This window comes from Myotis nattereri, assembly GCF_964212035.1.
Source record: "Myotis nattereri genome assembly, chromosome: 5".
NCBI classification, from domain to species: domain Eukaryota; kingdom Metazoa; phylum Chordata; class Mammalia; order Chiroptera; family Vespertilionidae; genus Myotis; species Myotis nattereri.
In genome coordinates, this window is record NC_138080.1 from 80,301,137 (window position 1) to 80,316,856 (window position 15,720).

The 15,720-nt window shown below is 41.4% G+C and overlaps 1 protein-coding gene across 1 annotated transcript in view; it reads right to left on the bottom strand.

Moving 5' to 3' along the window:
- ETF1 (eukaryotic translation termination factor 1) overlaps positions 1-15,720 on the bottom strand; it is a 34,179-nt gene that overhangs the window by 2,327 nt on the left and 16,132 nt on the right. Inside the window, exons 3-10 of the mRNA XM_081090772.1 lie at positions 12,575-12,750; positions 11,736-11,875; positions 8,183-8,321; positions 7,661-7,851; positions 6,744-6,873; positions 4,438-4,593; positions 3,941-4,005; positions 230-377 (exon numbers count right to left, since the gene is read on the bottom strand). Coding sequence (XP_080946898.1) covers positions 230-377; positions 3,941-4,005; positions 4,438-4,593; positions 6,744-6,873; positions 7,661-7,851; positions 8,183-8,321; positions 11,736-11,875; positions 12,575-12,750 — 1,145 coding nt within the window. The remainder of the gene's footprint in view (positions 1-229; positions 378-3,940; positions 4,006-4,437; positions 4,594-6,743; positions 6,874-7,660; positions 7,852-8,182; positions 8,322-11,735; positions 11,876-12,574; positions 12,751-15,720) is intronic.

Here is a 15,720-nt window from a genome sequence, read left to right on the forward strand (position 1 = left end):
AGCAGTCTTCAATAGAACGAGGAAGGCCCAATTCCCGTGCAGAATTAAAGAAAGCTACTAGTAACAGGTAATGATTAAAAAAATGCTCCCAACCACGGAACAGGCATCCACGTGCCGCCTCTCCCTCCTCCTCCAGTGGATGGTGAGATGAGCACACCTCACCTGAAGTAACTATTTTGGAAAGGCCTTGGGCCTGGCTTTAAGTTTAGGTTTCTAATTGGCTACTCACCTCCAATTCCACCAAATCCTTTCACAAATTGGGATCCTTCTTGTGACTTATCTGTGACAATTTCCAATGTAGCTCCAAATTTTTTGTAGTTATTAGCAAACCATTCCAGCAAGGGCATGCTCTCAATTAGTTCATGTTCTTGTCCTGTCTTCAGGGGCGGCCATGAGATACAGAAACAATGGGATTAGAATATTGCAAGACTTAGCAACTCTTGTTCCCCTGCCCCCCCATCATCCTTCCTCTCATTATGTATATGTTTGTAAAACTCTCTTAAGTGAATTCTGATTTCTGGTGACATATTGTAACAACACAGAAATTCTGATTATTTCAAATAATGTTCTTCCCCAGGCTCTAGCATCAACAATGAAATGTCAAAACACACTTAGCACCTCTTCAACTTATGGATCCTACTGTTGTCTCTAGAAGTTAGGCTGTTGTAAAGGGTCTCTAGGCATTCAAATGGCCCAGAAGAGACACACAGAATTGTTTTTGGGAGCAGCCTGATCAAAATAAAGTCTTACATCTCAGAAATGGAGGAACCTACCACCTGCTGTGCTGGGCAGGTGGCACCTTAAGCTCTACTGATGCTTTTACACCAAACCTGCAGAAGCCATTTCAGCAAAACAGCTAATACAGTAAGTAAAAAAGCAGCACAGATTTCATGAGGCAGGAGAGGCACTATTAAATTAACTCCACCTCTGCCTGGCCAGTGTGGCTGTGTTTGAGTTATTAGCAAACCATAGGTGGACACCTATGAATCAGGAGGTCATGGGTTCGATTCCCAGTTAGGGGACATGCCTGGGTTGTGGGCCCATCATTGATGTTTCTATCTCTCTCTCCCTTCCTTTCTGAAATAAAAATATGTATTTTTAAAAAAAGATATCGCCTGACTGGCGTGGCTCAGTGGTTGAGCGTCAACTTATGAACTAGGAGGTCACAGTTCGATTCCCGGTCAGGGCACGTGCCTGGGCTGCGAGCTCGATCCCCAGTGTGGAGCATGCAGGAGGAAGCTGATTGATGATTCTCTCTCATCACTGATGTGTCTATCTCTCTCTTCCTTTCCCTTCCTATCTGGAACCAATAAAAATATATTAAAAAAAAAAAAGATATCTTCGAACCAAGATGGCGGCATAGGTAAACGCCTATACTTGCTGCCTCCCACAACCACATCAAAACTACAACTAAAAGACAAAATGGGTATCATCCAGAACCATGCGAAGGCTGGCTGAGTGGAAGTTTGACAACTAGAGGGAAAGAGAAAAGCGCATCTAGACTGGTAGGAGGTGCAGAGGTGTGGAAGAGTGGAGGTACAGAGGAGTGCGAAATGGGCTGGCAACTGGGTACACTGTGGTCTTTTTCAATCGGGAGGGAGATACAAATTCCTGACTACTCTAAAATCCAGTTCCAGGCGAGATTCTGGGGACCCAGACTCATACGGGGAGAAACTGGACTGTCTGGCATTGGGCTGGAACACGAGGGAGGCTTTCTCTCAGAGGTGCTTGCAGCGTTCATTGTTCCTGCATGGGGCCGTGACACAGAGACCCAGGGACCTATCAGGGCAGGGCTGACTGGCAACCATTGCTGTTTGTACCGCCCTGTGATTCCCTGAGACCACACCCCACCCAATTTACAATCCCACCCAAGCTGTGTGCAGAGGCTTTTGCATATAAATGGCCTGGCCTTCCGCAACCTAATCTAATAAACTGCAGCTGGGTCAACGCCCCCCGCCCCCCCCCCCCCGCCCCCAGAGCTTCCAAAAGGCCTAAGGCACGCCAGCGGCCTGCATTGCTTCATAGCTGCGCCTCATCTGGGCACCTCCAAACCCCAAACAAAGAGGAGGAATCTGCAGATCTCTGTGTAGCTCCTGCTGGGTGGCCTCAGGCAGTGGCTGACTTTACACCTTCTTGGAGATCCAAGAGTCAGTGTACCCAGTGGTCAAAGTGAGACCACACCAGATTACAACTCTTCAGATCCGTAAAAGACACACTCAGGGGGCAGACTCAGAGAGCACCAAAGCCCCACTGAAGCAAGTCCTGCCCCATAAGGGTGTTTCCAGCACAGAAGTTCTCCCACTGTAGACACAACTGGTCCTCACAGCCAATTGATCTGGAGGTCAATTCCTCCCAGTGATACCTACAATAATTAAAGCTTAACTCTAAGAAGACTGTGCACACAGCCCACCTCAGGTGACTGGGGAGCCTGAGCCACTGGGCCCTATAGGACACCTAGCACACAAAACCACTCTATCAACACAGGGAAGCAGCCAAAATGTGGAGACAAAAAAACATATCACAAACGAAAGAAATGGAGGAAAGCAAACTACTGGATATAGAGTTCAAAACCACAGTTATAAGATTACTCAAGAATCTTGTAGAAACCTCCAAGAAATTTAGTGAGACCCTCAAAGATATGAAAAAGGACCAATTAGAAATTAAGCATACACTGACTGAAATAAAGAATAATATACAGAGATCCAACAGCAGACTAGAGGATCCCAAAAATTAAGTCAAAGATTTGAAATATGAAGAAGCAAAAAACACCCAACTGGAAAAGCAAAAAGCAAAAAGAATCCGAAAATATGAAGATAGTGTAAGGAAACTCTGGGACAACCTCAAGCGTACCAATATCTGAATTATGAGGGTGCCAGAAGAAGAGAGAGAGCAAGATATTGAAAATCTATTTGAAGAAATAATGACAGAAAACTTCCCCTACCTGTGAAAGCAATAGACTTACAAGTCCAGGAAGCACAGAGAACCCCAAACAAGAGGAATCCAAAGAGGACCACACCAAGACACATCATAATTAAAATGCCAAGGGCAAAGGACAAAGGACAAAGAGAGAATCTTAAAAGCAGCAAGAGAAAAACAGTTAGTTACCTACAAGGGAGTACCATACGATTGTCAGCTGATTTCTCAACAGAAACTATGCAGGCCAGAAGGGAGTGGCAAGAAATAATCAAATAATGAATAGCAAGAACCTACAACCAAGATTACTCTACCCAGCAAAGCTATCATTTAAAATTGAAGGTTGGATAAAGAGCTCCACAGATAAGAACAAACTAAAGGAGTTCATCACCAAACCAGTATTATATGAAATGCTGAAGGGTATTCTTTAAGAAGAGGAAGAAGAAAAAGGTAAAGATAAAAATTATGCACAACAAAGTGACAAACAAATACGTATCTATCAACAAGTGAATCTAAAAATCAAGTGAATAAAAAATATAATGAACAGAATAAACTGGTGAATAGAATCGAATCAGGGGCATAGAAAGGGAGTGGACTGACAATTCTTGGGGGGAAGGGGGTGTGGGAAGAGACTGGACAAAAATCAAACATCTATGGATGAGGACAATGGGGTGGTTAAGGGCATGGGGTGGGGTGGGGTGGGAATCGGGTGGAGGGGACCTATGGGGAGAAAAAAGGAACAACTGTAACAATCTGAACAACAAAGACTTATTAAAAAAAAATCTTCCTTTTCACTATTTCGAGGATGAGAATATTTAACTACTTTAAAAATAACTATAGTAACCATGACTTGGCCTCCTTCTTTGGATTCAGGTTGGTATGTGGTGGATAGCAGCTGACCACCTCCTGTCACCCCCAACTGACAAACAGGAGGTTTGGTTTCCCAGATGGATACTGTACACTGCCAGTGCTCTAACATATGGATTCGTCTTTCCTTGCATGTATTACCAAGAAAACAATCACATACCTCTTTGTCTGTGAAATGGGATTTATCCTTCTCTTGTTCTGGAGTTAGATAGAGAATTTTCTCCTCTGCAGTAATGGGGGGGAAAAATGTGTTAACTTGGTTCTCACATGCTAACAAGTATAAGCCCCATGAAATGAGTTAGGTTGGATAAAAGGGCTCTGAACTTATCCTACCAACATTTTTTCCCCATATGATTATGAGTCAGCAAGCATTGAGTATCTACTGGGTACATTGCTCCTATCATGAGGAACCACCGAAGACATCAAGATACAGTCCTGTTCTCCAAAAATTTAACAATCTTAAGTAGACATTTAGCAGTTCAAGCAGAAACTATGCAGGAATATGCTACAGAATGAAAGAGATGGGAACAAGGTATAGATCTGCCTTCTGATTGGTCCTGCAATCTGTCATCTCTCCTAAATCTACCCCTCACCCCCACCCCCGGATTCCTTCATACACAGGTAACAAACAGCAATCTGATTTTCTAATTCTCATACCTTCTGTGCCTTGGCAATGAAGGACGTATCTCATTATATCCAGATTTTCGTAGACTATTAGAATTTCTACAGCTCCCATTTCTAAAGCTTTTAGTGTATCTTCAACTCCAAAACAGTACTTGCCCGTGTCCTGGCTGATTTCATCAAAGTATCGTCCTGTAAGTAGGAACAAGTCAGTAAGGACATATATTAAAGTTTCTTTTGTAGATATAGACCCTTTTACACTCAAAATCAAGAGAGAGAGAGAGAGATATTAAAAACCAACTTAAAAATGAGTAAGTGCTTGCCCTAGCCAGTTTGGCTCAATGGATAGAGCGTTGGCCTGGGGATTGAAAGGTCCTGGGTTTGATTCTGGTCAGGGGCACATGCCCAGGTTGTGGGCTCGATCCTCAGTAGGGGGCGTGAAGGAAGCGGCCTATCAATGATTCCCTCTCATCATTGATGTTTCAATCTCTCTCTCCTTCTCCCTTCCTCACTGAAATCAATAAAAATATATTAAAAAAAAAAAAAAAGAGCCCTAGGCAGCGTGGCTCAGTGGATCAAGCGTAGGCCTACAGACTGAAGGATCGCAGGTTCGATTCTGGTCTAGGGCATATTCCTGGGCTGCAGGCTCAATCCCCAGTAGGGGGCCAATCAATGATTCTCTCTTATCATTGATGTTTCCATCTTTCTCTCTCCCCCTCTCCCTTCCTCTCTGAAATCAATTAAAAAAAAATTAAAAGAAAAAAAAATGAGCCCTAGCCGGTTTGGCTTGGCAGATAGAGCGTCAGCCTACAGACTGAAGGGTCCCAGGTTCGATTCTGGTCAAGGGCATGTACCTTGGTTGCGGGCATATCCCCAGTAGGGGGTGTGCAGGAGGCAGCTGATCGATGTTTCTCTCTCATCGATGTTTCTAACTCCCTCTATCTCTCTCCCATTCTCTCTGTAAAAACTCAATAAAATATATTAAAAAAAAAAATAAGTGCTCAAAACCAGTGAGGAAAATACCACTAGTTGAGGCTCCAAAAATTGACCCTGAAGAGGCAATAGCTGAGCAAACAATGGCCACACTAATCTTTAATTCAGGCTATCTATTCATCACTCTATTACAAGGGATAATTAATATGGGAAATAAGACTGAAGTTTGGGCCTGGCTGGTGTGGTTGATCATTGACCTATGAACTAGGAGGATAGGGCACATGGCCGGGGGTTGCAGGCTTGACCCTCAGTAGGGGGCATGCAGGAGGTAGCTGATCACTGATTCTCTCTCATCTCTGATGTTTCTATTTTTCCCTCCCTCACCCTCCCTCTCAGGGAAACACACACACACACACACACACACACACACACACACACACACTATATACTAGAGCAGTGGTTCTCAACCTTCCTAATGCCGTGACCCTTTAATACAGTTCCTCGTGTTGTGGTGACCCCCAACCATAAAATTATTTTCGTTGCTACTTCATAACTGTAATTTTGCTGTTATGAATCGTAATGTAAATATCTGATATGCAGGATGTATTTTCATTGTTACAAATTGAACATAATTAAAGCATAATTGATTAATCACAAAAGCAATATGTAATTATATATGTGTTTTCCGATGGTCTTAGGCGACCCCTGTGAAAGGGTTGTTTGACCCCCAAAGGGGTTGTGACCCACAGGTTGAGAACTGCTGTACTAGAGGTCTGGTGCACGGATTTGTGCACCGGTGGGGTCCTTCAGCCTGGCCTGTGCCCTCTTGCAATCCAGGACCCCTCAGGGGAGGGGATTGGGCTGAAACCAGTAGTCTGTAGTCCGCCAATCCCTGAAGGATGTAGTAGTGCAAGAAGTGGCAGGCGGCCAGGGAGGAGCCAGAGCCTGGGGCTAGGCGGCACTCAGCTCCTGCCAGAGGCTGGAGAGGCTTGCGCAGCTGTAGCTGCGCTCAGCCAGCCGTGAGTTGCATCAGGTGAGCCATATCAGCTGAGTGGAGCTCCCACTGTGGGAGTGCACTGTGTTGAGCGTCTGCCCCCTGGTGGTTAGTGTATGTCGTAACGACCAGTCAAACGGTCACCTGGTCGCTTAGAGTTTTATATATATATAGATTATATAAAAAGACTGAATTTTGGTTGCTATTGCCAAAGGGTAAATATAGTGCAAATACAAACACATTTATTAGACCTAATGACTAAAGAAAGATTAAAAGGATTCCACTGTGAAACATCTTAATAAAAATGCTAAATCTCCCTCTTACCCTTTCAGCATCATGTTTCATATGTACAATCACCTATAAACTTATAAAAACATTTCACAGAATAAGTAAATAATTTGCATTCCACTGATACCTATTAATTTCTTTTCTTGAATGAATTTCACGTTGGAGAGGACTTCAGTAGATAACTCAATAGCTTGGTTGAATCCATTTTCCCCACCATAGGATATATCAACTAATTTTAAAACTTTTGATTGCAACCTCTGACAAAGAAGGAAAAAAAAAAAAAAAGAGAAGCATAATTAGTACTTCAAAACACCGTCACTAAGACCCACTACCTCTTAATGGCATGCAAAACTTGGCAACTGATCATGAAGTCTAAAGAGGGAGAACATGGGGAAAGGGCCCAAGTTATTCATTAGCAGGTCTCAGTGAGCACCACTGCCAGGATATACTTCCCCAACCAATCATATCACATATTCTATTGGACCTATATAATTCATTAAATATAAACAAAACTAAATTTCTTGGGAAGAAAAGAGAGAATCATTACTTCTTGCTATATAAGGTAGTACAGTACAGACAACTTGGTTGGTGAGCCTACCATAATGTGACCTCCCTCACCCACAATGAGACCACCTTGGGAATGTGTCTTATGGCCAAGCCCATGTCATAAACCAAAAGATCTTTCTGGATTAAATGCTTTAGGCTTAATAAGCCCTGTCATATCACTGCTTTACTTACCTACAAGAATAAATAAGAAAAAGAAAAAGCCAGTTCCTAGTTTTTTGAAATCAAGTTTCATTTTAAAGCCAAGTATGACAACCCACTCAGACGCGTCTATAAGACCAGAAATATCCTATCTCAAAATGGCTGATTTCAAAAGTGAAAGGGCCCAGAAATGCATGGGGGAATGTTTCCTAATAAACACCCAAAATCTCGCCAACTCAAAAGCCGTAAAAATAAAAAAGATGTGCATGTCCCAGTGGCTCAGAGGTCCCACTACTCCCACCAGAAAATTACATAATAGAGCATTTACTTCTCACTTACCTGATCAAACATATCAGACTGACTTAGTTCAGTTTTAAAGTCAGCAGATCCAGCTAAAACGAGACCAGCCACATTCACTTTGTCCCCAGAAATAAACAGCTGCACAGCAGTCTCAGCTACTTTCCGAACATAGTTATGTCGCTTCTCCATTCTTAAACGGGCAAAACGCAAGGCTGACTGACCTCCTCTACCTTTGACACAAAAGTGGCGAGGAAAAAGTAAATTATTAAGAAGTACAAGATGTCTTGCTAATTAAAAACTAAATAAATAATCATGCTATCATCCCCCAAAAAGGACAGAGAAAAATCACCATCTCCTTAACTAAATATTTGGCATAAACCTTTACTTGTTTTCAGAGAGTGAGTACTAATTCTCCTGTCAAAAGAAGAGCCATAAGCACCACTGAGTCATTTCATGATGCTTCTCCCATCATCTGGACTTACCACCCACACCCCCATTATACTATCTGTTCCCTTACTGCTAGATATAAAGCAATGGGCTCATGTTCTCTTCCTATATTACCATGTTTCTTTGGGAGATCCACAGTGAATTTGTGCAGGACTTCTCTTGTGTTCCCTTGGAGTGTGCCAAAAAGTGCACCACTACCATCTATTACAATGAAGCCAAATTTGCTGTCATCTGAAAGTAGTGCTGTAAGTGCCTGAAAAACAAACACAAGTACCATACAATAAATCTCAAACTTTTGATAAGGTCATGATAACTCTGAAAGGACACTGCACTCAGTATGGTATGAATACCACAGGAAGACCATTTTATGGAGTAATTTATAGACTTCAGCTATAAATATGAAACTCACAGAGACAATTTTGAATTTCTGATGCAGGAAAAAGCCAATGATATTGATGTGAAGCCTTTCAACAAAACTGACCTGGGTACATGATTATAAAACCCAGTTATAGGGCTTAAATTCTCCCTAATCCTTGATTTGATTTAGACTGATGGTAGTCTATGAACACAATATTCAAATTAAAAGTTTAACCTAAAAAAGTTGAATTTCTGTTACCATTAGTAACCCCAGCATTATTAGGCAGTATTCATCATAGCAAATACCTTGTAAATCAACTCTAGAGTGGGAATACATGAGTACAAAACCAAGAAATGGTCTATATAAAGATCTACTTTGCAAACGTTTAACTCCTATGTCTTAAGCATCATTAATAATACCAAGATACAAAACTCAATTAAAAAATGTTTAATTATCTCTAGGAAGGGAGAAGAGTAGATAGAAACATTAATGAGAAACATCATTGATCAGCTTACCTCCTGCAAGCCCCCCACTGGGAACTGAGTCTGCAACCTGGGCATGTGTCCTGACTGAAATCAAACTGTGACCTGGGTCCTGAGTCAATGCTCAACCACTGAGCCACACCAGTCGAGCCAAAACTCAATTTTATTTTAGAGGTGGTATAGCTAATGATTATGAGTTTTTGTGGGGGAAAACCCTCCTTCTACGTTAGCAGTATATCCCCCATATTTCTGCCTCCTGAAAAAGCAAATATTTAAATAGTCCTGGGAATCATATAGATAAACATTTTCATGATGGACTTTGAATACTATAGGCTTGTTAGATAACTTGCTAGATGGCAGCCTCTTTAGAGCTAAGAAATTACCCATTCCATTTTAACTAAGGAAGAAAACAGCCTCTTCAAAAATTGACTAGAAAGCAGATTAATCACTAAAAATCAATCTTTAACCAAATTATGCTTGATAATTAGCATTGACATAAATATTGCACATGTTAAAATTTTTGCTTTACTGAAATGCTGTTAGGTGGCCTGATTAATGCCAAGTTTTTAACAAGTTTGCTCATCATGGAACACATTTATTCCTCATAAAAAGGTATAATTATCCTGATTAAATAGGACATAAGTTGTGCTATGCAATGTGCCACATTCACATCTTGTTATTGACATATCAACTAAAGAAAAAAATAAAGCTAGTAAGAATAAACGGTACCTTGGAAGAGGAAACTAACTTAGTAAGTAAGCTAAAGCTAGAAAATATGAGTAACAGGTACTATTTAATTTAGTAAGATACAAAATTTGCTTTCATCAAATCAGATCTAGTAAGTGGGATAGGGTGGCCCAGAGCCTCCCAATGAAGATTTTGCCAGAAGAATGTGATACCCAAGAGAAGAACAGTCTCAACATCTATGCACCAACCAAGACCCAACTTGAAGTGCGCTTCCTGTCAAATGAGCAAAAACCATCCACTGTAAACTGAATTGACAAATGTCAGTTCTAATTCCATTGTAGAGATTTTCCCCTAGGTCAGTGGTCGGCAAACTCAGTAGTAAACAGAGCCAAATATCAATAGTACAACGACTGAAATTTCTTTTGAGAGCCAAATTTTTAAATTTAAACTATATAGGTAGGTACATTGTTATTAACTTAATTAGGATACTCCTAAGGCTTAGGAAGAGCCACACTCAAGGGGCCAAAGAGCTGCATGTGGCTCGCAAGCTGCAGTTTGCCGACCTCGGCCCTAGGTTGATGAAAGGCAAAAGACTGAACTAGGAGCCAGCTGTGAATTCTTGATTGTTCTATTGTTGACTGATTTAGGTCACTCTAATGAGGTTTCCTTTCTGCCCTAACATTCATCTTATGGCAGCTCTGTCACTCAAAAGTTTTATAGGGGGAAAAAAAAGAAAGCTCTTAAAGTCTTGTTAGTAAAGATTTTATAATTTGTGAGCATGAACACAAAGAGTTCAAGGAATACAGGCAAGCATTATAGGTACAAAGGGAGAAAAAGAGGTCAGGTAGCCAATTATTTCTTCACCTGTAGTTATCCAAATCAACTTAGCACTTTCCTCAAACATGATCAATGATCATGTCTTTCAGTGTGTCATAATAAAGATAAACTCTTCTATTTTTTTGAAAATACCCACCCTTAAAATGATACAATGATTCAAAAATCAGTCTTGCAATTCCTCAAAAAGTTATACATAGGATCCAGAAATTCCACTCTTAGGTATATACTACCCTCAATGAAAACATGCTCATACAAAAACGTGTTCATGTATCCCTGGCCGGTGTGCTCAGTTGGTTGAGCATCATCCCACGCACCAAAAGGTCACTGTTTCGATTCCTGGTTAGGGCACATGCCCAAGTTGCAAGTTTGGTCCCCTGTTGGGAAGTATTTGGGAGGCAACTAATATTTCTCTCAAAAAAAAAAAAAAACCCCCCCCACAAAACAAAAACAATAAAAACATTAAAACACACACAAAACTTGTACATGTATGTTCAAAGCAGCATTATTCATAATACCTAAATAGTGGGAATGCAAATGCCCATAAACTGATGGACAAATAAAATGTAGCAAATATCTGGCAATAAAAAGGATGAAGTACAGATTCAATACCACAACAGCCCTAGCGGGTTTGGCTCAATGGATGGAGTGTCCGGGCTGTGGACCGAAGGGCTGCAGGTTTGATTCCAGTCAAGGGCACATGTCCGGGTTGCAGGCTCAATCCTTGGGGTTGTGCAAGAGGCAGCCACCGATCAATGATTCTCTCTCATCATTGATGTTTCTCTCTCTCCCTTCCTCTCTGAAATCAACAAAAACATATTAAAAAAAATACTACAACACAGACGAACCTTGAAAACATTACGCTAAGTGAAAGAAGCCATTCACAAAAGGCCTCTAGAGCAGTGGAAATTCTGTTTCTTTGTTACTAATGTTGTGGCCCCACCCCTTAACAAAGAAACAGAATTTCCAGAGGATGAGGCCCAGAAATCAGGATTTTAAAAAGATTCCCAGGTGATTCTAATGTGCAGCCAAGGTTGAGAACCACTGCTCTAGAGTCTAGTTGTATGATTCCATTCATATGAAATGCCAATATAAGCAAATCTACAGAGATAGAAATAGATTAGTGGTAGCAGAGAGAGGAGGGATCTTGGTGTGTTTGTGGGAATGAGAATTCTCTCATTGCTGATGTTTCTGTCTACCCCCCACCCCCGCCCTTCCTCTCTGAAATCACAGAGAATGGGAGTGATTAATAGGTATGGGGTTTCTTTTGGGGGTGATGAAAACAGTCTGTACTTGAACTTCTTACCTCTGTATGGAATTTGTTGTCACACAGATACAATGATGTATTAATTGGTTTGAAAGGTTCAAAGTCAATGTTGACTTTCTTTTCCTTTCCTTCTTCTGTTACAATTGTACCACAGTAAACAACCAGGCCATTTGGAGGTACTGCAAAAAAAACAACAACCCACAAACAATTTCTCTACATGAACCCACAGCTAATTCCTCCTCATAGAAAATTATTCCACAGTCTACAACCCCTGCCCTTTAAATCCTAAATAAAACAGAAATGTCTACAAATCTCTCAGGCAGAATTCTATCCTGGAATTTGAAATTTACCTGAGATGTTTAATACTAATACTGCTTAACTTTCAAAAAATAACTTAAAAAAGGGGGTTAAATTCCAAGGTCAAAGGGACACTTCTGAAAGGAAACACTAGTGACCAAAAGCCTAAAGGCAGGATCCAAGTGGAAAATATAACCAATACAAACAAAGCAGAGGAGAAAAATGATCAAGCTCCAGATTACCTTTTTTTTTTCTTTTACAAACAGCAGTTTATTTTTAATGTTTGAGGAACCTCCACAGTTTTCCAAAGCAACTGTATTATTTCACATTCCTATCAGCAATGCACAAGCATTCCAATTTTTCCACATCTCACCAAGGCTTGCTATTTTCTGTGATTTTTATTTTTTATAATAGACCTTTTAATGGGTGTGAAGTGGTAACTCATTGTGGTTTTGATTTGTATTTCTCTGAAAACTGGTGATGTCGAGCATCTTTTCATATTCTTTTTTTTCTTTCTTTATTAAGGTATTACATATCTGTCCTTATCCCTCATTGCCCCCGCAAACCCCCCTTCAGATTACCTTTGTTATAAAGTTTGAGTCTTTGTTGTACAGATGTAATGGCTCCCAGGACTGAAAGGCGGTTTACTCGTGACTTAATGTTAGACGCAGTTCCAAACTCATCTGCTAACATTTTTGCTACTCGTGAAATCTGGTCTTTGGGAGGAATGATCAATGATATCATGCTTGTGCCATTGCTGTGAAAGAAAGAATAACAGCAGAGGTTCAAGTACCACATAAGAGTTTAAATTCATGTGAGATTCCCCTAAAATAGTAGAAATAGATCACTCTCAAAGTGACCAAGAAGGCAGGGACTACAACAGTGTAATCAAAGGATACCCAGAGCTACAACACAGACTTCCCTTAAAATATAGCTCTTAATTTTGACTGTACAAAAATCACCTGGGGAGTTCATTCACCTGGTTCCTTTTCAAAAAAGGTTCCTGTAAGTTGCATTCCTTAAGGTGCTTTTCTCATCTCTGACTTTCTTCTTGGTTTCAGAAATGCAAATATAATGAGCTCTCATTAACACCCAAATAGCATGGAAAATTTCTACTTATAAGATTATTTAGATCAGGTGGACTTCATCAAAATTAAAAGTGGGCAAAGGACATGAAGGTCTAGAACAGGCAACCTAGACACAGAGAAAGGAGTGATTGCCAAGGTGGAATAGGGAATGACTAACGGGCATGGGAGGTTTCTTTTTGGGCTGATGAAAATTACACAGAGGTGATTGTCACACAACTTTGAAGAAACAACCCAGTGAATTGCACACTTTAAAAAGGGGTAGGCCAGCCCTAGCTGGTTTGGCTCAATGGATGGAGTGTTGGCTTGAGGACTGAAGGGTCCTGGGTTCAATTCCGGTCAGGGGCACATGCCCGGGTTGTGGGCTCAATCCCCGATGGGGGGCATGCAAGAGGTTGCTGATCAGTGATTCTCTCTCATTGCTGATGTTTCTGTCTCCACCCCCCCCCCTCCCCACCTTCCTCTCTGAAATCAATAAAAATGTTTAAAATAAAAAAATAAAAAGTGGTAGGCCAGGACACATACCACGGGAGTAACGTGCTGGTCAGAGCACCTGCCCCTTGGTGGGCAGTGCGTGTCATAGTGACTGGTTGTATGAACGGCCAGACACTTAGCATATTAGGCTTTTGTTATATATGATTTTCATATACATTTTACTAATTTTCTTTTTTAAATATATTTTATTGATCTTTTATAGAGAGGAAGAGAGAGGGATAGAGAGTTAGAAATATTGATGAGAGAGAAACATCAATCAGCTGCTTCCTGCACGCCCCCCACTGGGGATGTGCTTGCAACTAAGGTACATGCCCTTGATCAGAATCGAACCTGGGACCCTTCAGTCCGCAGGCCGGTGCTCCATCCACTGAGCCAAACCCGTCAGGGATACCAATTTTCTTTAATCTCTGACACTTCTATTATAGAGAAAGGGCGAATAGCGCTATTAAAATAGTTCTTCTAATTAATTTCCTTTCAGTGTGCATGAATCTGTGCACCGGGCCACTAGCTTAAAAAATATTTTTTAAAAATGACTATGATAAGTTTAATCATTGTAAGTATTAGTATCATGTGGAAACAGGTTAGCCTCTTTTTTTTTTTTTTTTTTTGCCCTAGCCAGTTTGGCTCAGTGGATAGAGTGTCGGCCTGCGGACCAAAGAGTCCCGGGTTTGATTCTGGTCAAGGACACTTACCTTGGTTACAGGCTCCTCCCTGGCCTGGGCCCTGGTCAGGGCTTCTGCAGGAGGCAACCAATAGATGTGTTTCTCTCACATCGATGTTTCTCTCTCTAAAAATCAATGGAAAAATATCCTCGGGTGAGAATTAACAACGAAAAACCCCAATGACAACAATTTTTTTTCTTATTGATTTGAGAGAGAGAAAAAAAAGAGAAGAGAGAGAAACACTGATTTGTTGTTCCATTTACTTATGTACCCATGGGTTGGTTCTTTTATGTGCCCTGACCAGGGATCAAAACAGAAATCTTGATGTATGGGGACGACACTCTCACCAACTGAGCTACCTAGCCAGAGCAAGGGTGTTTTTAGATAAACTGGGAAGGCTGTCAAAAACGCCCAAGGGTCCTAGCTGGTTTGGCCCAGTGGATACAGCATCGGTCTGCAAACTGCAAAGTCCTGGGTTCGATTCCAGCCAAGGGCATATGCCTGGGTTGTGGGTTTGCAGGGGGAAGCTGATCAATGATTCTCTCACATCATTGATGTTTACATCTCTCTATCCCTCTCCCTTCCTCTCTGAAATCAATAAAAAACCAAACCAAACAAACAAACACCTAAGGGCCCTGGCTGGTATGGCTCAGTTGGTTGAGCATTTGTCCAGTGCACAGAGATTGCTGCTTCAATTCCCAGTTGCGGCTCCATCCCTAAATGGGTGGGGGGCGGAGGGGTGGTGGTGGTGCAGGAGGCAGTCAATTAATGCCCCCCCCCGACTCTTCCTCTTTAAAATCAACAAAAACACATTAAAAACAAATGTACCACTAAGGCCCAGCTGGAGTGGCTCAGTTGGTTGAACATTGTTCTGTGCACCAAAAGGTTGCTGGTTAGAATGGAAGGCAACTGATAGATGTTTCTCTCTTACCTCTCCCCCCACCCCTTCCTCTCTCTAAGCATGTCCTCGGGCAAGGATTTAAAATAAATTAATAAATAAAATGTCTCAGCTTAAAACAAACAAACAAACAAACAAACAAACAGCCGAGCTTTCCACTAATTACATACATCCAGTGTCCGGTAGAAATTGCCAAGAAAAAGAAACTAGAAAGATGGATACAACATCAAGTCAAATGGCTTATGTGCCAAGTGACTAATAAAAAGAACCGAAGAAGCACAGTCAGGGGAACAATAACAACATTAGAAGAAACCCCTATATTAGCTTTGTCATAGGACCTCATTTACATAAGATCCTGCCTTCTGAAAGTTTTCTCCTAGTGGTAAATCACACAGGTCCTCTGGTCAGATGCATTCTTTACAAGTTAACAAACTGGCTTGCTATCTGGTCCTTCCACTATCAAAACAGTTAGTTCTGTCCTGGCCTGTGTCCCTCACTGGTTAGAGCATGGGCCCTTGAAGCAAAGGGTCATGAGTTCGATCCCTGCCCCCTAGCCAGGGCATGTGCCGGAGGCAACCAGTCGATGT